This window comes from Silurus meridionalis, chromosome 12, assembly GCF_014805685.1.
Source record: "Silurus meridionalis isolate SWU-2019-XX chromosome 12, ASM1480568v1, whole genome shotgun sequence".
Lineage (NCBI taxonomy): Eukaryota > Metazoa > Chordata > Actinopteri > Siluriformes > Siluridae > Silurus > Silurus meridionalis.
In genome coordinates, this window is record NC_060895.1 from 20540464 (window position 1) to 20562827 (window position 22364).

General features: G+C 37.2%; 1 protein-coding gene across 1 annotated transcript in view; it reads left to right on the top strand.

Moving 5' to 3' along the window:
* The window catches only part of frya (furry homolog a (Drosophila)), an 82044-nt gene that overhangs the window by 56944 nt on the left and 2736 nt on the right, over positions 1–22364 (top strand). The window contains 20 exon segments of the mRNA XM_046863172.1: positions 30–217; positions 320–414; positions 1694–1961; positions 1963–2305; positions 2878–2975; positions 3067–3237; positions 3951–4091; positions 5541–5723; positions 7691–7861; positions 8292–8366; positions 8453–8623; positions 10222–10428; positions 11669–11812; positions 13785–13945; positions 15573–15816; positions 16046–16195; positions 17427–17525; positions 17606–17689; positions 21227–21244; positions 21490–21600. Of these exon segments, the coding sequence (XP_046719128.1) occupies positions 30–217; positions 320–414; positions 1694–1961; positions 1963–2305; positions 2878–2975; positions 3067–3237; positions 3951–4091; positions 5541–5723; positions 7691–7861; positions 8292–8366; positions 8453–8623; positions 10222–10428; positions 11669–11812; positions 13785–13945; positions 15573–15816; positions 16046–16195; positions 17427–17525; positions 17606–17689; positions 21227–21244; positions 21490–21600 (3122 nt within the window).

Here is a 22364-nt window from a genome sequence, read left to right on the forward strand (position 1 = left end):
GTGGCTTGTATGTGTGTCTTTGCATTCAGGTTCATGTTTGGAGCAACAGCTGAGTGAAATCGCTCTGCAGACAGCTCTGTGCAGCTCATCCAGACATTACGCCGGCCGTTCCTTCCAGCTGTTTCGTGCTCTGAGGCAACCGCTTTCAGCTCTGGCCGTGTCTGACCTGCTCTCTCGCCTTGTTGAGGTGGTGGGGGAACATGGAGAGGAGGTGCAGGTGAGGCGGATAAATCTCTAGATTTTTATAAATTCTTGTAATATGATTTGTCTTGCTAAAGCTGGTAACAGTAATGCTAATTCATGTTTCTGTTCTTCTCAGGGTTATGTCATGGAGCTTCTCCTAACGCTCGAATCCGTAGTAGACAACCTCGCGGAGTGCCTGAAGAACAATGATTTAATGACCGTTCTTACAAGGTAAGAGGCACAGACCTTTTAGTTTAAGCTTCATGTTTTGTTCATAGCAGTGCAGTTAAATTATCAGGTGATCAGCCACCAATTCAAATTTCAAATTCAAATTTTAAATTCAAATTTCAAATTCAAATTTCAAATTTAGATTTCTAATTTTAAATTTAAATTTCTAATTCAAATTCAAATTTCAAATTATAAATTCAAATTTCTAATTCAAATTTCAAATTCAAATTATGAATTCAAATCGCAAATTTCAAATTCAAATTCAAATTTCTAATTTAAATTTCTAATTTCTAATTCAAATTTCAAACTCTAAATTCAAATTACAAATTACAATTTCTAATTTCTAATTCTAAATTCAAATTACAAATTCAAATTTCAAAGACAAATTAATTACTTTTTATGACTGTCCAACTTCTAAACATGAAATAAATACAATATAAGATAAAAAATAAACGAGTAAAGTAAGGTAAAAATAAATATGATAAATATAAAAGTGTTAAAATATAATAAAAGACTTCTGATTTGAACAGTACTTAAGTATTTTACTTTTACTCACAGATGCATTGTCCTCAACACCAAGTCACATTGTTAATAAAAAGCCAAAAACAGTTGATTTGTGAGGTTTTATTTACTAAAATACAAATCAAATTGAACACCTGAGCAATTTATTCACCGAGATCAACACATCAGCCTCTTCACTGTGCCAGAATGAACCAAAGATCAAACAAGTCGTTCAAAAAAAGTATTAAAGCAATCTTTCAAAAAAACGTATGTTAAATTAACAAATAAAATGACAGTTTTATGTTACAAAGTAGAAGAACTGTTATAGCGATAGCGATGTCGCCACTTCTGCAGAATGAATTAGCCACGAATGGTATGCAAAATAGTAGCGGTCAATGCCAAATAAAATATAGTGGACTGAACAGTACATATATTAATCATAAATGTAGTTTACTAGAGAGTAAAAGTTGCTCATATCTTTGACATTCAGTAAAAGTAGAAATTAGACTTATAACAAAGTGCATTTACTTAAATACTTTACACCACTGATAATAATTAAAGAACATTTGGTGATATGGTAAAATCAATAATACAGTAGATGTGATAAAGCATAATTTCAGCATTTAGTGAAACGTTATTCCTCATATATTATAGCTATCTCTCAACACTAGCATGTTTTTCTATTTATTTAAAGCACACCATAATTTCTTTATATTTTTATCTTTAATGCTGTTGAAAGCTAACTTAATTCCTTATGTAAATATCAAATATATTCTACCAGGGCTCCTTCTCCAGACCTTCCTGCTGATGGGAAGCTAACAATGAACAGAAAGAGCACCAGTCAAATGGATTTGGTTCCTGGCTCCGGAACAACATCTGAGCGAATCCGCCACCAGCGAAGCTACTCTGTGCCTAAGCGTTTTGGCGAGGCGGATCGATCCTCGGAAGTCCCTCGCAGTGCAACCCTAGACCGTCTACATGCCCACGCCCATCGGCGACCGGGCAACCTGACCAAGCTTCACTCCCACTCCTCCACCTCCTGCACTGACGACACTCTCTCTCAACCCAACCAACGCCAACCATCCTCGTAACCTCCTCGCCACCATCTTCTGGGCAGCCGTGTCCCTCATGGAGTCTGATTTTGAGTTTGAGTACCAGATGGCGCTGCGCTTGCTGAGCAAGCTGCTCACCCACATCTCTCAGGAGAAGCAAGAGTACCTTGAAAAGTTGGAGAAGATCCAGAGCCAGCTAAGGTGGATTGGATTCTCCGGGCTCCAACAGCTTCTGCTCAAGGGATTCACGTCGGCTTCAACCACAGAGCTCACGCTGCAGCTTTTCTGCCAGCTCACGCCCATCTCCCGTCTGCCTGTAGTGGACACCACCCAGTCCATAGGTGTGCAGTTTGCATGCTTACTTGGAAAATGTAGACTACAACTTGCTTATTTAGTTCTGTGAAATATTTATTTATTTTGATTAATATTTTCTAGAAAATCAGTATCAGTATGAGGTATTAGCTTGAATGAAGTAGCATTTAGCATAGCTTTAGCGAGTAAGTCTGATAATAATAATAATAGCTATAAATGGGTAATAGCGATCACGTACATGAACCAATGAAATTTTAATTCGATCTATTAATATTAATAGCCGTGTACCTTTTAATAAAATATTAGGAGTAATATCGTGTTAATTATGTAATACTGTGGTATCTTAGTGGTTGGTATTGGAAATCGAAGAAGGTTATGAATTCAAATGCCAGCACCACCAAACCGGCCCTTTTGGCCCTTGAGTAAGGCCCTTAACCTTCAACAGCTCAGGTGTATAAATTATATTATTGTAAATTGCTGTTCAAAAGGAAGTCTGAAAGGCGGTGAACGCAAACGCGTTAATACTTTAACGATGCAGATAGCCTGAAAAGCTATTTTATTTTGTATAATGACTCGACTTATGTCCTGTTGCTGTTTCCAGGTTTCCCTTTAAACATCCTCTGTCTCCTCCCTCACCTGGTCCAGCACTTTGACTGTCCCACTCAGTTCTGTAAAGACGTGGCTGAGAGGATAGCTCAGGTCTGCTCTGCTGAACACCAACACCATTACAGCGATCTACTAAATAGAGCGTTGAGATTTTTCTTTAATTATTTCTCGTTTTCATATTCAGGTCTGCCTCGATGAGAAGAACTCAAAGCTCTCTAACCTGGCCCACGTGATGATGCTATACAAAACACACTCGTACACACGTGACTGCCTGTCCTGGGTCAATGTGGTGTGTCGCTACCTGCATGAAGCCTTCAGTGAAAATACTCTGTGCACGGTGACCTACATGGCTGAGGTAAACAGCACTTTTTGTTTCAATGTTATTTTCAGTAACAAACTTTTATTAAAAGGGTTTAACGCAAATACAATCAAAATCAAATGGCATTAAATAAAAAAAGTTTACATAATTACAAACATAATTAAAAAACAAAATTAGGGACATTCATTTATGTATTTATTCATGTATAATATATATATATATATATATATATATATATATATATATATATATATATATATATATATATATATATATATATATATATATATATATATATATATATATATATATATATATATATATATATATATATATATATATATATATATATATATATATATATATATATATATATATATATATATATATATATATATATATATATATATATATATATATATATATATATATATATATATATATATATATATATATATATATATATATATATATATATATATATATATATATATATATATATATATATATATATATATATATATATATATATATATATATATATATTTATATTTGTTCGTATGGTTGATTATTTATTCATTTTATTTTAGTATTTTTATTCCCCAATTCTCTTTAAAATTTGTGTATAATATTTAGCAATTTTCTGATAAACTACTTTCAAACAGTATGAGTACAAGACAGATGTTTTATATGAATGTTGTACTAGTTGACGGTGTAATGTAATGCTGGTGTGATGCAATGTGTTGCAGTTGTTGGAGAAAGGTCTTCCCAGCATGCAGCAGAGCCTCCTTCAGATTATCTACAGTCTGCTTACACACATGGAGCTTAGTGGCATCCAGGCCAGGAGCTTCAACACTGATGTTCTCAACACCATCGAGAAGTTTGTTCAGGTTTGATGAAATCTGTTACTTAGTCTCTCTTAATCATTTTTCAACACTCTGCAGTGTATTATAGATGGATAGATAGATAGATAGATAGATAGATAGATAGATAGATAGATAGACAGACAGACAGACAGACAGACAGACAGACAGACAGACAGACAGACAGACAGACAGACAATATGGACACCTGACCACAAGTTTGATATGAGCTTATTAAACTTACCATTCCACATTTAGTCCTCATTAGTTGTCACAATAACCTTTACTCTTCTGAGAAGATGTTGCACCAGATGTTGAAGTGTAGATACTGATGAAGGTTAAGGAGGCCTGGGGTGCAGTCAGTGTTCCAATTCACCCCACAGGTGTCCAGTAGGGTTCAGATCAGAGCTCTATAAAGGTCACTTAAGATCTTTTACTCCAGCCCATATAAACCACATCTTCATGGAGCTGGTTTTGTGCACAGGGGCATTGTCATGCTGGATCAGGTTTGGGTCTCCAAGTTTAAGTGAAGGGAAAATGTTACATTACCATCTACAAAGACGTCGTATACAGTTGTGTGCTTTGTTGTAAGAGTTTATGGAAGAACTAAATATGGGTGGAATAGTCAGGTTTCCCAATACTTTTGTCCATATAGTGTAGATTTTAGCAAGGTTTCACATTCTTTTGTTTATTTTTGTCATTTTATGGCTTATACATAATAAATTAATGGAAAACATTTATTTTCTTTACTTTAGGATGGTGAGGAGGATGTCAAATGTTTCCTTTTATTATGCCCCTTTTGACGCATGTAAATGTCACCTATACTGAACCCTGATCTATCAAAGATTGTGGGTCTTGGGTTTTGTCCAAGTGGACCTACGTAGCTCAGGGCATAACTAGGGTCCGACATAGACAGATTTTTGTGTCTATTTATGTTTCAAAATCGTGACCAGCTGTCATGATCTGTGAGCTTTTAATGTACTGGGATTAGCTGTTTTTTTTTAGCTCACCTGGTTTCTATTATCTTGTTTGATTTTGAAATTGTGCTAATTCATTTCCCAGAATGCTCTGCTTATCTTTTCCTGTCTTTCAGCCTTTTCCATGCTTTTGGGCAGTAAATTCAGAGACACACCCAGAAAGTCTTTGTAAACACTCTGCCCTCTTGGCTAGTCTCCACATAACTGAGGCCTACACACACACACACACACACACACACACACACACACACACACACACACACACACACACAGAAGGAGACTTAGGTGCTTGCAAGAAGGCTCCCTGGTTGCTTTGTATCTATATTAATGTTTCTGTGTTTTATTTTATTTTATTATGTCTGGATTGATTGTGTGTGTGTGTGTGTGTGTGTGTGTGTGTGCGCGCACCCATGCAATGTTTGTATTTGTTTGCATACCTGCACGTGTTCTGTGGATGTTTGTTTATTTGCGTGTGTGTGTGTGTGTGTGTACATTCCAGACGGCGCACTGGAAGGAAGCTTTGAACATTCTGAAGTTAGTTGTGTCTCGATCTGCCAGTCTGGTTCTTCCCTCGTCTCCTTCCAGCAGCAGAGTCTCGCATGTAGACGTGAGTCGCGTGTGGGACGCGGCATCCAAAGCGCTTCCCGGAAAAACGCTCGATTTCCACTTTGACATCTCAGAGGTGAGTATGCTTTCTCTTCGTTTCCTCTTAGTCTGTCATGTTCTTGTCTTTTTCCTCGTCTCTTTTTTTTCTTGTGCGCTTTCTGAGAACGTGTGTGGATTTCTTTTTTCTTCCGAAAAGGAGACCACCCAGTCCTGGCATGCTTGCCCAGAGTTCCCAAATGTTCCTAGGCGGGGTCTTGATCGTATTCCTCTGCCGTATATCTGTAGCCTTGCTGTTAGGGAGCTGTTTTTTTCTTTCTTTTTACTTCACACTTCAAAAGAAAGCAGGCAGTGCAGCATTGGCTTCGAGGCACTGGGTGTTGTGTGGGAAAGCCCAGCTCTGTCGCTGTATGGGAACCAAACACTAAACTGTTTGTGTGCTGCATGAATTCCAGGAAATGATGTCAGTCCGGTTTTCGGTGCCCCGCATCGAGAGTGAGAGTCCCACATCGCTCATTGAGAGGCTCGAAACAGATCTCACCTCTCTGTCAGATACAGAGTGCAGACTATTCAGCCTCATGGAAGCAAGAAAGACAAAAACAAAGCTAACTCAGAAATCCAAAAGGAGTTGGATCCTAACCGAGCCTGTCGAGTTTGATCCGTCTTGGCGCCGAATCTGATAAACGATTTCTAAACCAAGCTACTGAGCACACACGAGCAGAGCTGGAGAGAAACGTGCTCCAACACGTGCAAGTGTGTGACTGATTAACAAAGGCGCTGGTTTTAATGTCTTTCTATGTACTGAGGAGAAAAGTGATTGTGATCGTTTCGTTTGAATTGTGTATTGTATTTAATTGTATTTGTATATAGCTATATATTTAATATAATTATATAGTTTATATAGCTTTAGGTCAAGGGTTTCCAAAACTTTTTACTGTAGGGGCCATATCATTTTTTTCTTTCTTTAATGGCCAGAGTGACTACAAGTATTATTAGTATGTTAATGGGTATGTTGATTAATAAATATTATTATATCATTAACAAGTTATAAACATCTCAGCCCAACATCTTCAGCTCTGCTACCTACAGCACCACCTCCTGTCTTTTACTCAATGTCACTGTATCTAAACCATACAACATCTCAGATCTCACCACAGTCCTATAAACTTTCCCTTTCACTCTCACAGATACTCTTCTATCACAAATCACTCCTGCTATCACTCTTCTCCACCCACTCCACCCTGCCTGCATTCGTTTCTTCACTTCTCTAATACACTCTCTATTACTTTGCACTGTTAACCCCAGGTACCTGAACTCCTCCACCTTCTCCACCTCTTCTCCCTGCAACCGCACCACACCACTGCCCTCCCTCTCATTCACACACATGTACTCTGTCTTACTCTTACTGACTTTCATTCCCCTTCACTCCAGCGTGTACCTCTACGCTCTTCTCAACCTGTTTCCTACTCTCACCACAAATAACAATATCATCCACAAACATCACAGTCCACTGAGACTCCTGTCTGACCTCTCATGTGTAAAAACAAACTGCACGTGGTGTTAGTGATTCACCTCTAGAGGCCGTTCTCGTAAAAATAGCGGACCGAAACCTAAAACTATCGGTATGGATTTTTGCTATTTAGTTCCAGCAATCAACTATTGGTGCCTCAACCTTTAAAAATAACTAAGGGAAATTTTAGTTTGAAAGCCAACCTTTATTATCAAATACAGATATGATATGAGTAAAACATATATTTAAAATTAAATTTGCTTAATATCTTTATTTTTGTTCTAAGGGCCATACCAGGCTATGTTCGGCACATGGGCCGTAGTTTGGGGACTCCTGCTTTTGGGAAATCTCTTTAACAGACAGACAGACAGACAGACAGACAGACAGACAGACAGACATATATCTCACGTTCTGTAAAAAGTCAATGTCCATTGTAAAAAGCACTATATAATTAAACTTGTACATATAAATAGATGGATGGATAGATGGATGGATGGATTTGAGTTTGTGTGTGTGCTTGTTTTGTTTTTTTCCAGACTCCGTTAATTGGCCGGCGCTATGATGAACTGCACGGCTCTCCAGGTAGGGATGAGAAGGTTGGAGGTGTGGTGGTCGTGACCCGCAGCACCTCTTCTACCTCCTCTGGATCCAACAACACGAACCACGTGCTGGTTCCCGTCAGCTGGAAACGGCCGCAGTCATCTCAGGTGTGTTTTAAACACATTTAAGCAGATACACAGCTATTTATACAGTATTAAAATATTAATATAATAATAATTTTAAAAAAATACTATATATAGTACATATACTGAAGTATATTATACTCATAACATATCTGGAAATAGTTTTATATAATTATAAATAGACATTTTAAAAGTCATTGTTTGATATATATTTGGCAAAGTTTATAACCTAGTGATTGAAAGTCATTAAGGACTTATTCATAACACATTATTATAGCTTGAGGGGGCTTAAGGGGGCTTTTTACTTGTCACATGTACATTATAACACAGTGAAATTCTTTCTTAGCAAATATATGGTTCATAGAAATGTTGGTGTTTGTTTAAACAATGGTGTTTTTGCATTTCCATTTTATTTTTTAACATTAATTTGATTTCCTTTTTTCTCATTCTGTAGAAAAGAACAAGGGAGAAGCTGGTGAACGTGTTGACTCTGTGTGGACAGGAAGTGGGGCTGAGCAAAAACCCTTCAGTCAGTAAAACTAAAAAAAACATAATAATAATAACAATACTGTAAAATAAAACAGATTTATAACGAACCCTCATTTGAATCTCCAGGTGATCTTCTCATCCTGTGGAGAACTAGATTTGATTGATCACCAGCCAAGTCTGGTGTCTTCAGAGGACGGGATCCGGGATCCAGACAACATGGATGACACGACCTCCGAACAGCAGTTCCGTGTCTTCCGTGACTTTGACTTCTTGGACGTAGAGTTGGAGGATGGAGAGGTATGACACCTTTTTACTTCTAACTGAACAGAAACATGAAAGTCTATCTTCTTTGTCCATCCATGTTTCCCTATTGTGTGATATCTCTAAGGATGATTGAATGTTTGTAGGATTTATGTGGAACTTTCTTCACAAATAGCAGATGATCTGAATAGATTTTGCTACTGATACGGAAAGAGTCAAGGTCACAGCAAGGTTAAATGTCAGAAATAGTTTTCCTTCAGCAAATTTCTTCCTGTTTGTTATACAAAGAGTTGGAGTTCAGCCATCTTTGTTTAAATGTTAGAGTTCAACAACTTTTATTGATGACGGGCAGAAATCAGTGCAGCCGATGACCGATATGTTTGGCAAATTTTCTTTTTTTCTTCCTTATCATCTCATAAAATTCAGTGATACTGAAAATTGCTTAAATTAGACATTTACTGAACAACACAAGCCTCTCCAATCGGTGCGCTTCTTAGCAGGTTTTAGTTCCCTGAAGGAACAATACATTTCCAAAAAGTTCCTCTCATTTTCCTTCCGAATGTTTTTCTCATTCTCTGTCTAAGTGTTGCATCTTATATAAGCAATGATATATTTGAGGCTGGTTTAAGAACGAAGGATACAAACTTAACGTTTTTCTTAGCGTTTTTCTTAGGAAGCTCCCACGTAGTTCTCTTCAAAAAGCTAGCAAGCAAAGTGGAAGATCGCATTGTTATGCCAGTGGAATCTGCTCTCAGATGCGCCTGCGTATAAATCTGCCTATTTTGCAGCACAATCCAAATGTCCAATGCCTATACATTAAATAATAGCAAAAAATCATCGACCTCTAGTGTTGTCTCGGGTCTCTATGGCTTATGCATATGTTAACTATATGATCCCCTATCAATCTGAGAAGTTAAACAATTTTCCACTGTATGCTAATTTTATGAATTATGAATGATGTGCTCAGATTTTCCTTCGCTGCACACAATAATGTTCTACCACAATTCCCAGCCTGAACATTTGTCACACCTTGAATATGATGTTATTGCATTGAAAACAACATGACAAAACGTTTGTCTCTAACTTTTTATCCAATGGTTCCTTCTCTTTTTGTGTATGTCTGTACTATGAAGGAGCTACAGGTAAGCTCTGGTTGTGTGCAGTACAATGATGTGTACAGTATTAAGCAGTTCTGAAGAATGTGTGCTTGCAGGGTTGTGCATGGTGTTATTCCTCTTGTGCATGGTTTGATATGGTTTTTGAGCACTAAAGGTGACTGGAAATATGGTTTTCAAATTGATAAATGATGAGGGTTATGATGAGTAAAATACAGCGATGGTTGATTTAGTGCTCATACCAAAGACAGAGGTTTTTCTTCCATTCCTCTGGAGGGTTTTGCGACCACAGCACAGGAGTGCATGCGATTCTGGGTTCACTAATGCACCTTTTTGTCCTCTATTCATTCCAGGATTCTTTTGTTGGACAGTCTGATTTACACACATGGTTTAGGGTAGATGTATGGACGAGCATGACACTGCTTGCTTTTTGAGTGTGTGTTTGGAATCATGTGTATGAGAATGTTTATAAAAACATGAATCTGTTTCCCAATCTGCTTTTGTGTGTCTCTGTGCCAGGGGGAGACGGTGGACAGTTTTAACTGGGGGGCAAGGAGGCGTTCTATAGACAGTCTGGACCGTGTGGAACAACGCATTCTAGAGGAAGATGAGAGTCAACAGTCAGGCAGCTCACCCGGCCTCAGACCGATCATCCGCCATGACTCTGATGAGTCCTCAGAAGAAGACTCTCTTACTGTCAGTCAGATCCTGGCCTCCTCACAGCTTGTGAGTTAAAATCAATCACGCTGCTTTGGTGTCTATGTGGTGCTTTTTTGGGGGGAACTTTTCACATATTAAGTGCTGACCACATTTTATTTAATCTCAATGTTTTATTTATGGTTAATTTGTTGGATTTCTGATCAGAAGTTCATGAGTTCAAATCCTATTACCAAGATGTCACTGTTGGTCCCTTGATCTAGGCCAGAACCCTCAACTCCTCAGTTGTAAAATTGAGAATTGTCACTCTCAAAGTGACTCTGGAAAAAAATTGCCAAAATTTCATAAATGTAAATTTAATTAAAACAGGATCCATGTTAATTCCAGATTTTATTCCTTTCACTACTTTTAGATGTTGTACTTTCTGGTACTCTCATTGGATTTGTGTGTTTTGGGGTCATGGCTTTGAATAAAACAAAGTGGATCAAAATAACTTGCTCTCGAACCTTTAGATGGGTAGAATTAAAACATGTTAGTAAGGTCTTGGTTAAGGAACCAAAACTGCTGTCTTGCTCCTTGTCAGCAATACTTCAAGTTTCTGGAATAGATTTAAGTGATGAAAAAAACATTCATCTATTCAATATTCCACCAATTGGTGTTTTAATGAAAGTGTTGAAGAGCACTGTTCCACTGATCCAAGGCCATTAGGGATGTGTATCTCCATAACTGAGGCTGTTGCATAGCTAATGATTCGGTACATTGTAATTTCAATTTCATATAAAAAAATGAATGAATGCAATACAATGGAAAAAATAGGATGCTATGAACTGCAATATGGTACAGATGGTTAACTTTTATTGCTTTGGTTCAGACCGATAGCAAATCACAAATTTACTTAAGTGCCTTCTGACTTCTAACTCATGGCCCTTTTACAAACAAGCCTTTGCAGTGCAAAAAAAACCCAAAACAACAAAAACAAAAAGTCTACCATTGCAGCTCTACCTCTGCCATGTTAATCTACATTCTATGTGTCTCTCAGGACACGGCCCGGTCTCCGTAGTGTTGTGATAAAATAAGTTATAAAATGTGTTAAAAACTATGCTTCCTGATACAACTGCATGTTCTGAATTCAGGTTTTATGCCGATGCACCAATGCGAATCATTGAATCTTTCCATCCCTAAAGGAAATAGCAAATAATTTACACATTTAAATAATAAATAAATAATTGCCCCATCAGCATATCAAAGCTTCTTCTATTTCCTTTGTCATCTAAGGCATTTGCAAGTAAATCTCTGTTTCTCTTTCCAGAATGTTATGATGTCCCCCACTGAGAAGGTGAACCACATGGACTCACTTCCTTCCTTACTGGAGCCTGTGCCAGCCAATCCCCTCTCTCTGCCCCCATCAGTGCCTGGTCTTCACACCTCCACGCCCGAGGACTCGACCCCACGGGTGAATAAGGCCTTCAGAACGGCTGACTTCTGGGGGCCGAGTCACTCCTACTCCTACCGCACCTCCATTCTCGAGTTTTTCACTAACCCTGCTGATTAAACTCACTTTCTGTCTTCACTTTCGGGAATTGATTCTACTTTTAGCTTTGCACATGGTTGAGGTTTAACATCTTACAGCCTTATGGTTGATGCTGTACATTTTGGTTTTTAACAGCCTGACTCTTTTAAAGATCATGGCAGGTTTTGGGATTTCTTTTCACATAGCTGCATGAAAATCAGCGAACTTTATCATTCTATATGATCTTAATGGCTTTAAGGTTTCATCTGGCTGCATTAATTGGCATTGCTTTGGGTTTGAATACAGTAGAAGCGACTTTTCCTCTGCCACTATGGCAATGTGTACGTCTTTTCGCTGGGGTGGACGGGCTCGGGGGCTTCTCTGCATGTTAATAAAAGCTTGGTGCTGTAAAGGAAGAGAGCGTACACATTGCCTGTGGCCTCATATATTAAACAAGATCACCGGGTCTTAGTCTTTCAATGTTTTCACACATTTCTCGATGATTTGAGCATAATAAATACCCTAACGAAAACAGAAACCCAACAAGAAGAAGCTTAGTCTAAAAAGGTCAGTGTATCCATAATTTATTCCTCTATGTTTGTAGAAATTTTGCAATGAACACCTTTTGTTTTTAAATATTGTTCGCTTAATGTAATGGCTTGGTTAGAAAAACTTTAACTAGTAAAATAGTAGTGTCTACAGGTCGTTGACAAGTAAAGGAAGGAAGGAAGACCGACTCTTCATAAAGTTGCTTAGGACGACATTGTTCGGTTTCCTCAATCTCACTTTTATTTATTGATTTATAATTTTTTATATATATACAGAGAGCCAGCTTTTCTAATTTATATATCTATTATTCCTAATATACTGCTTTTCAGGATTTTTATAAAGTTGCTTTAGATGACATTGTTTAATTTTGCCAATCTCACTTTTATTTTTAATTATTATTTATATATATATATATATATATATATATATATATATATATATATATATATATATATATATATATATTTGTATACATATATTTTTTTCAATAAATTAGATCTATATTCTTCCTAATATACTGCTGTTAAAATGTGAATGTCATTTTCAACAACAACAACGTTATATTAACTTAATTTACATAAAATTGATTTACATAAAATCTGGTTCCTCTTAAATTTTCTTCCTATACCATCTCAGGGAGATTTTTCTATACTGTTACCACTGGCTTGCTCATTCTGGAAAAACCTATAAGCGTAAAGGGTTTAATTTATAATGCAGTTTCTTTAATTCTGCAAACCTATAGATAATGCTAATTGTTAAGTGCTATATAAATAAATTATAATTGATTTGCATATAGTGGGAATAGTAATTGTACTTACTATCGTACCTGTGGGAGGGGCAGGAGCTTTGTTTTTCTGAATTCGGAATCATGCATTTATATTAACAATTTGCGGACAATAAACATAAAAAAGGTTAAAAAGATTAAGGTGGTTTTTTTTGTTTTTTTTAGTGGCCATGTTACAGTCGTCATTAATACATAATGCAGCTAAAATAGTAAAATATATATTATTATGATGATTTTTTTTTATTATTAAATTCTGTACATCATACAGTACCTTATATACCAGACTTATGCAAACGTGCCTTAGTGACACTGAGGGTAAAATTCTATATAATTGTGCATATTTTTGTTTTGTTTTCAATTAAGATAAATGTTCGTACCACATAAAAGGACAACCACAAACGCACTGTAAACATGCATGAGTGTTTGCTTGAGTGCTTATGCATAATTCAGTTATACACTGCTAGCACACACTGTTTACTTTTTCAGTTATCACTGTTTACTTATCCAATGGAAGACCAGTGTGTGGGGCTTTTTCACAGCTTCCAGTAACTTACACAGCTTTTCATCGTGTTTGATTATTAGACCGAGCTATCGGCAGAGGACGAGGACACGAGCCTCCATGAGGATGAGATCTCCCTCTGCATTACCGAGCTTCCCAGTGGCTTTGACCGCTCTGACAGTGTGTCTCTGGATGCTCATGGGGAGGAAAAAGATGATGTGAGGCCCAGCTGTCCACCAAGAAGGTCTGGGCATTAAAGAGCTTTAATATTGAATATGATTTATTAATTATTTTCTTTTTTCATGACTGTGATAATTTGAGATAGTTAATGTATACATTTCTGCTAGATAGATAGATAGATAGATAGATAGATAGATAGATAGATAGATAGATAGATAGATAGATAGATAGATAGATAGATATGCAAGTATATGCACATCATGTAATATATATATATATATATATATATATATATATATATATATATATATATATATATATATATATATATATATATATATAAATATATGTACAGAAAATAAATTAAAAGGCTATGGCACTAAAAAATGTGCAGACGTTGAGAAGTTCAAGTAGATGCAAATGCTGAGTACACCAGTATATATATATATATATATATATATATATATATATATATATATATATATATATATATATATATATATATTCATATAAATAAATTATTAGTGCAGATGTATGTAAGGCACTATACATATATATATATATATATATATATATATATATATATATATATATATATATACATATATATATATATATATATATATATATATATATATATATATATATATATATATATATATATACATAGAGATAGAGAGAATGAGAGGGATATACATTTACTATATGCAATATGTACATTGTATGTCCAACTGTACAGAAGTTATACACAGTGGATGGAAATAAGCTGACCCTGAACCTGCTGGTTCTGGTGCGTATGTTCCTGTATCTCCTTCTTGATGGATGGAGGTTAAACAATTTGTGACTGGGATTATATTTTATATTATATATGTATTAAAGTAATTATGGTGTTTTAAATTACGTAAATCATCAAAACGGAACCTTTTTCCACACGGACGGTTTTAACTGACGCATGTGCGCATCATGACGCATTTTGGTGCTTGATTTGAGACTTCAGGGAAACAAATATTTATTGCTAAAAAAAAAATTTGGGGCTGAGATAAATATCTGTTTTTATATCTAAGTAAAGGAAGGATGTCGTGAAAAAAAAGTGTGTTGTGTTAAGGGTTTTACTTTCGCCTCTTTTACATTCATTTATTTATATTTTTACTAAAAATAAAAATCTGTGTTGTTAAAATGAATTCGACAAACCTAATATATATATATACATACACACACAGTATATATAATTGAGACCAAAATAAAATAAAAGCTATGCTTTTTTATTACATTTTTTTATTTTATTTTGGTCTCAATTATGGTTTTTACTTTTTTCTTTGTTCTTTGATCTTTATTGATGTCACTATAACTATATAGCTATAACTATTAATAAAAGTTGCTGGCTTCAATCGTTAAAATCTGCCTCTTCTGGAATCACCTAAACTAGCACTTATTTTTCTCTATTTATGTATTTAAAAACTCCCAACAGAGTTTTAGGCTGGTAGTATACTAAGTCTGTAACCAGACTGGATGATGGATGCTGGATGAATACAGCAACACTGGTTTAACTACAGTTGGTTACAGACTTAGTAGAGACTTGAAAGCACTTTTCTACGTCACTCTGGGCTTCAGATAGATGCCGTAAATGTAATCATCTTTATATAAAGACCCTGTAACACATCCAATGCTCTTTTTCCCTCTTTTCCTTTCAGTCGCTTTGGGGATCAGCACAGTCCTGGAGCGATGGTTGAAGAAGACAGAGAGGATCTCCTGCTTGACTCTCGTTCCTCCTCCCCCCCTCCATCTCCCTTCTTCTCTGCCATTCTGGCTGCCTTTCAGCCGGTGGTGTGTGACGATGCTGAGGAGGCCTGGCGCTGTCACCTTAACCAGCTAGTGGCCGACACCGACGGCTCCTGCGCCATTTACACCTTCCACGTCTTTTCTTCGCTCTTCCAGGTAATGATGCGCTTCACTCCGAGGCGTGTATTTGCAGAAAATCTTGAAGCACGTCTGGGTTTGTAATCAGGATGGTTCTAAAAAGTGTTTCTGGGAAATCTGGATGCTGTTGGTTTCATTCCAGTTGGATGATTTCCACCAACAATCTGTGCTTTATTCATGTATCCAGTTAGCTGTGCTTCATTTCCTACAGCTGACAGGCCTGGGTGTGTGCTGTGACTTCTTTTAGAGTATCCAGACCAAATTCTGTGCCCTGACGTGTGACGCTGCCGGCTTCCTCAGCGACGGACTCCGTGGCATAGGAGCGAAGTTCGTCAGGTCGTCGCAGATGTTAACGTCGTGCTTCAAGTGTCCCACTCTGTTCATAGATGCCGATACAGTGAGTAACGCTAGAACTATACGAGTGTTACAGCCACACAAACACAAACCCACTGAAGGAATTGCTGAGAGCAGATGAATAATCATTGTGGATTATTTAGGATATAATACTGTAGATGAAGATCAGTAATGTTTGCGATGTGGTTTTAATTTATAAGATGTGATTAAGCAAGAATCATCCACTGCAAACACATCTGAAGAGGATTTCCTGTGATTACCGAAGGAAGGAAGGGAGGGAGGGGAATGGAGGAAGGAAGGATGGGAGAAACTGAAGAAGGAAGAAATAGAGAAAGGAAGAAAACTGTATGAAGAGGGTAGAAAGGAATGGAGAAAGGAACAAAAGAACAGAGAAGGGCAGGAACGAGGGACGAAAGAGGGTAGGAGGAGGAAAGGAGGAATAGAAGAGAGCAAAAAAAGCAACTGAGGATGGAAGGAAATGAAGCAAGGAACGGAAGAAGGAAGGATGGAATGGAGAAAGGAAGAAAAGGAACAGAGAAGGTAAAAGGAATGAAGGAACAGAGGAAGGCAGGAACGAGGGATGGAGGAGGGAGGGAGGAAGAATAGAAGAGAGCAAGAAAGGAACAGGGATGGAAGGGGAATAAAGGAAGGAATGGAAGAAGGAAGGAATAGAGACGGAAAAAAGGAACAAAAAGGTAAAAGGAATGAAGGAACAGAGGAAGACAGGAACAAAGGATGGAGGAAGGAGGGAGGAAGAATAGAAGAGAGCAAGAAAGGAACAGAATATGGAAGGGGAATGAAGGAAGGAAGGAAAAGGAACAAAGGAAAAAGAACAAGGAACAGTACATAGAAAGCAATGAAGTAACATAGGAAGAAAGGAATAGAGAAGGGAAGAAAAACCCACAGAAGGTATAAAGGAAAGAAGGAACAGAGGAAGGCAGGAACAGGGGACGGAGGAAGGAGGAGGAAGAAAGATAGAATAGAAGAGAGCAAGAATGGAAGGAAATGAAGGAAGGAAGGGAAGGAACAAAAAAAGGAAGGAGAAGAGAGGAAGGAAAAGGAATAGAGAAGGTAGAAGGGAATGAAGAAAGGAAAGAAGGAACAGAGAAAGGAACAAATGGCAGGAACGAGAAACGATTCAGAAATGGAGGAAGAATAGAAGAGATCAAGGAAAGGAACACCATACAAACAATGTACATCGTTTATTCCTCTTAGAAATATATTTCTGTACTATTAGTTACACCTTATGACCTAAAACCTTCTATGCGTCTCAGATTGTCTCCTACGGACTGCTGGAAAAAATGAAGTTCAGTGTATTAGAGCTTCAGGAATACCTGGACACCTACAACAACAAGAAGGAAGCAGCCATTTCAGTACGTGTAGCCATTTTCTCCCTCATTCTCGATCCCGCCACCCGATCTCCTCCTAACATCTCACTTTTGATGCCTTTCAGTGGCTGCGCAACTGCAAGACTACTTTTCCGAAAGGTTCAGCAGACGGGATCGTCACGCACCACAATTCCGAGGTTGAAGAGAAGGTACAAATCCATGTCGACGTGTCATAATAATCATCACAGTCTCAAATCATCTCGTAATGTGATCTGGAATGTACCAAATCGATAAAGTGGATCTTTGTAGGCTTGCCTGCTGCCCACTTCCTGTTATTTAATCCAGAATTACATGTTGTACGTTGTCACTGATCGCCATACTGTTATGTATGTATTGACGTAAGACTTTGTTTCCATGGTAACGAGTGGGCGATGTACGGTAAATGTGTCATGTAGCTGCATAACTGTGTTGCACGGTATTTATTCTCACCTGTCTGTATAGATATGACCAGATTAATTTCATCTTTCGTCTTAATCTATCTCTCACGTTTCCTGCCTGTCGGTTGTTCTGCAGTAGTTCTGTGAGTGAACTCACTGTCTTGTCCTCTGACTCTTGACCTTTCAGCCTGTTTTCAGAGCAGCCTTGGAAGTTTGGAAAGAAAATAGAAAAAACTCTCATTGTTCTGGAAAACTCTGCTGGGGCAGAAGAGCTTAAAAAGACGTGATTTATGCAGGAAGATCTTACGCTTGAACGCATTACTGTATAATCATTGCTTCCTCGTATTTACACATCTGGAATCAATCGCATTTCAGGATGTCATTAAATACCTGGAATCACCTACGGGTAGTTCTCATAACGCTGCATACAACCTACGTACCGTAAAACCAACCTGGCATCGAGGGGGAAAAACTATCCATAGAATCCAATCATTCTTAGAACTTTAAAAAAAAAAAGTAAAGTAAAAAAGATACAAAATTTAAGAGAATTTAAGATGCCATGTTGGAGAGCTACTGTGGAGAATCCTCCCTGCCAACTAACACAATCCTACTTACACTATATAGACAAAAATTTTGTGGTCACCTGACCAAAAGATTCATGTGCTTTCTGAACATCACATTTCCCATTTGGTGTTATAATAACCTCCACTCTTCTAAGTAGATGTTTAACTAGATTTTGGAGTTTGTCTAGATTTTTGTGTTTCATTCAGCTATAAGGGTATTAGTAAAGTCAGGTATTGAAACTGGTGGACAGTAACGAAGTAACTGTAATTCGTTATTGTACTTAAGTACCGTGTTTTCTGGACTATAAGCCGCTACTTTTTTTCCCACGTTTTGAACCCAGCGGCTTAAACACAAAGCGGCTAATTTATGGATTTTTCCTGAGTTTTTCCCGTTTTCACAAACTTCAAGCCAAAAAACTGAACCCGATAACATTAGACCAATGAAATTTCCAAACGGAAACGAAAAAACGCACCTCACCTGTGTTCTGAGCTGCACGGCATTGTTAGAAAAACTTCCATCGGTGTTGATTTTTAAACGCATGACGATGGCAAAAGATAAACTCCCGAGAGACATAGTTGTGAAAGGAAGGAGGAAGACAGTGAACAATGACTTTCTTGGTAGGCTACTGTTTAGATACAAGCCGTTGTAGCGCGTTGAGTCTGGGTGAAGGGAGAGCTCGCTAACTCCAGTTGCAACAGAAATCATATAAGCACAGACAGGTTTCCCAAACTCGTGCTTTTTTTATTTTTCTTGGCAACAGCGTTACGGGTTAGTCAAAGAAACTTAGAAATGAGCATCAGAAAATAATAAGGACATATTCCTCGGTCTTGCACATGCAGTAATACCGGTAAAATGCGGTGGCAGGCTATTCCCAAAATGCCGCTCTGCTCTTAAAGGAGCCACAACATATTTCACCCGTTACACCGTGTAACAGACACTGTCTTTCGTTAAAGCCTGTGTAAAGTTCATTAGGTTCAGTGTAGCGGCTCATAGACAGGTGCGGCTTATTTATGCTCAAAATAAAAATCTTTGTAAAATTCAATGGGTGCGGCTTATATATGGGTGCGCTTTATAGTCCGGAAATTACGTTAGCTTTTTTGTGTATCTGTACATTACTGAAGTATTTCCATTTGGATGGACTTCACCACATTTCGCTCTTTTTTATTCAATAGTGCGTAAAAACTTACGCTCCGTTTTGAACGTGTTTCGATCGCCCCCTGGTGGTATCATGTATCTACTTAGCAAGAACGATCAGATCAGCATCAGTTCAACAGCATTTTGAAAAGAATAAATGATAGAGAAATCTCCGGACTAAAACTCGCCTTAACGCCTGTGTCCGTATTTGTGCCCTTTTTTTATATATATAGTTCAAAAGAAGGTTTTGGGCTTATGATCATTTGAATAAATCACAATCAGTGTCAACACATTAATATCATTGTATTCAAAGATTGTTGTGCTGAGAGTCACATTAGTGTCATAAACTCCTGGAGTTGATTAAGCAATGAGTGTTTGTGCTAAAAATAGGAGCATAGCCATAATAAATTACAGTGTTTCAGATACTCAATGCAAATAGTTTACTACCTTTGCTCAAGTATCATTTTAAATCGAGCACTTTTTACTTTTGCTGGAGTCATTTTTCACCAAATGAGGCTCTACTTCACCACAAATGATTAATGTAGGTGAGGTAAGGAGGTTAGAGCTCTAGAGCAGAAGATCTTTCACTGCAACCCATGTAAAGCACATCTTCACAAAGCTGGCTTTGAATAGAATAGAATAGAATAGAATAGAATAGAATAGAATAGAATAGAATTGTGCACAGGGACATTGTAATGCTGGATTTGAACTGTTTGTGTCTCCTAGTGAAGTGAAGTGAAGTGAAGTGAAGGGAAAATGTAATATGTTGTGGAAAAATGGATCTCTATCTGTTTCTACTTTCTGCAGAAGTGCCATACGAACCTTTTTTTATTGCTTTTACCCATAGAGTGCGGAGTTTTTAAAACGTGTTTTACACATTTGTCCATCACAAACGAAACCCAAAGACATGCTATACATTTGTGCACCCTGTGGTAACAGTTTGGTGGAAGAATCACACACGGCTGGAAAAATCAGGTGTCCCAATACTTTTGTCCATAGAGTGTATTTATATATTCAGTAAATTCATATACTATATGAAATAAACTGAACGTGTACATCAGCAGTTCACTGATGCTTTTTTGCTTGTTATAGCCCTACGCCACAATAATGTCATGTACACTACTACGCTAAAAACCCCTCACAATGTTTCCCTTTCTTGGTACTCAACTTGGCACACCTCACTTCCTGAACCAATCAGCCCTCTCTTGAACGCTAGCTCATGCACAGCAGGTTTCAGCCTGTCAGTGAGCAGTCAGTTTACCCCTCTATTGTGTGTGTCATCATGCAAACACATATTAGCCAAGAAGTACAAACTAGCTGTAACAGGTCTTGCTGTCCCAGTAGAGTCTCTATGAGAGGGCAGTGCTGCTTCTGTGCTTGGCTTGAAATACGAGAGCGGTAGAGTTGCCTCATATTTCATCTTTGTTTGGCCGTCCTGTCAGCTCCGTCGTCTTCTGCCCATGCATGTGTCAATCGAACCGAGCCCTTGCTTAATCTTGCCTTGTCTGGATGGCTGCATGTTTTGTTTTTTTGTTTTTTTTTCTTTTCGATCTTAAACTTTCTCTCTCCTGAACTCTCAACTTTTCCCCTTATAAACGACCTGCTTTGTAGCAAATGGAAACTCTTGCAGTAAGTCTCACAAAAACTTTTCTATAACCCTATTCCAGCTCTGGATTAGCCATTTTTGATTTTTTGCAGTTATTTTTTTCCATATTGTCACCATTTGTGTCTATACACACATACCTTTTAATAAAATGGCTGTAGTTAAAAGCATGATAAAATAAATTGGTTTTTGCTTTTTTTTAAATATTGTGTGTATTCATTGAAGCAAACACTAATTGTGTGATTTTTTTTTTTTTTAATCATAATTTTAGCAACTGGAGCTGTGTCAAAGGCTGTACAAACTCCACTTTCAACTGCTCCTGCTTTTCCAGTCTTACTGTAAACTGATCAGCGAAGTCTACGCGATCAGCTCCGTCCCAGAGGTACGACCTTCATTAAAAGGACACGTGCTGATTCAAGCTTCTATCTTACACGGTTTGATACATAGAACGTATTTTCTAGTAGAGGTCGACCGATAGTGGATTTTACAGGTGCCGATAGCTAGGACGGATCGTACTTGTTGATACAATTAATCAACCGGTAGATTTTAAAATAGATACTTAATAAAAAAATTCAAAAAACACTCTTTGTGAAATAGTACTAAACATAACAAAAATAAAAAAAACATTACTGAATCATGAAAATGTGCTAAATAAAATGACTTTAAATATGTTAATTATACTAATAAATATCGAGGACAATAAATGACACATTCAAACTGAAACAAAAAGGATACCCTTTAAATAAATACATCCAAAATGAATAAAAATAAGAATGTCAGTGATTCTCCTCTAGAGGCCACGCTTGTACCGAAATACCGCACCCCGGAAAAACTATTGGTATGGATTTTTGCCGGTGACGATTAATTCGCAAAACTGACCTGTATTTTCGAGGAAATTGTGGCAAATCAGTACAAAACATTTACACACTAACAAAATAAATTAGGTCCATTGCCAGGAGTCAATGATTCCTATTGAAGCTGAAACCTTAATTTTTTATTTCTTTTTTTTTTAAGCAATATATAATTTTACATATATTTACCACAGTATTTGCTTTGATTATCACATATTATTCATTTATTTATTTGATGAAAGGACATGGTTAACCCTCCTATTATCCCCTAGTTCAACATCTGTTCAACATCTGT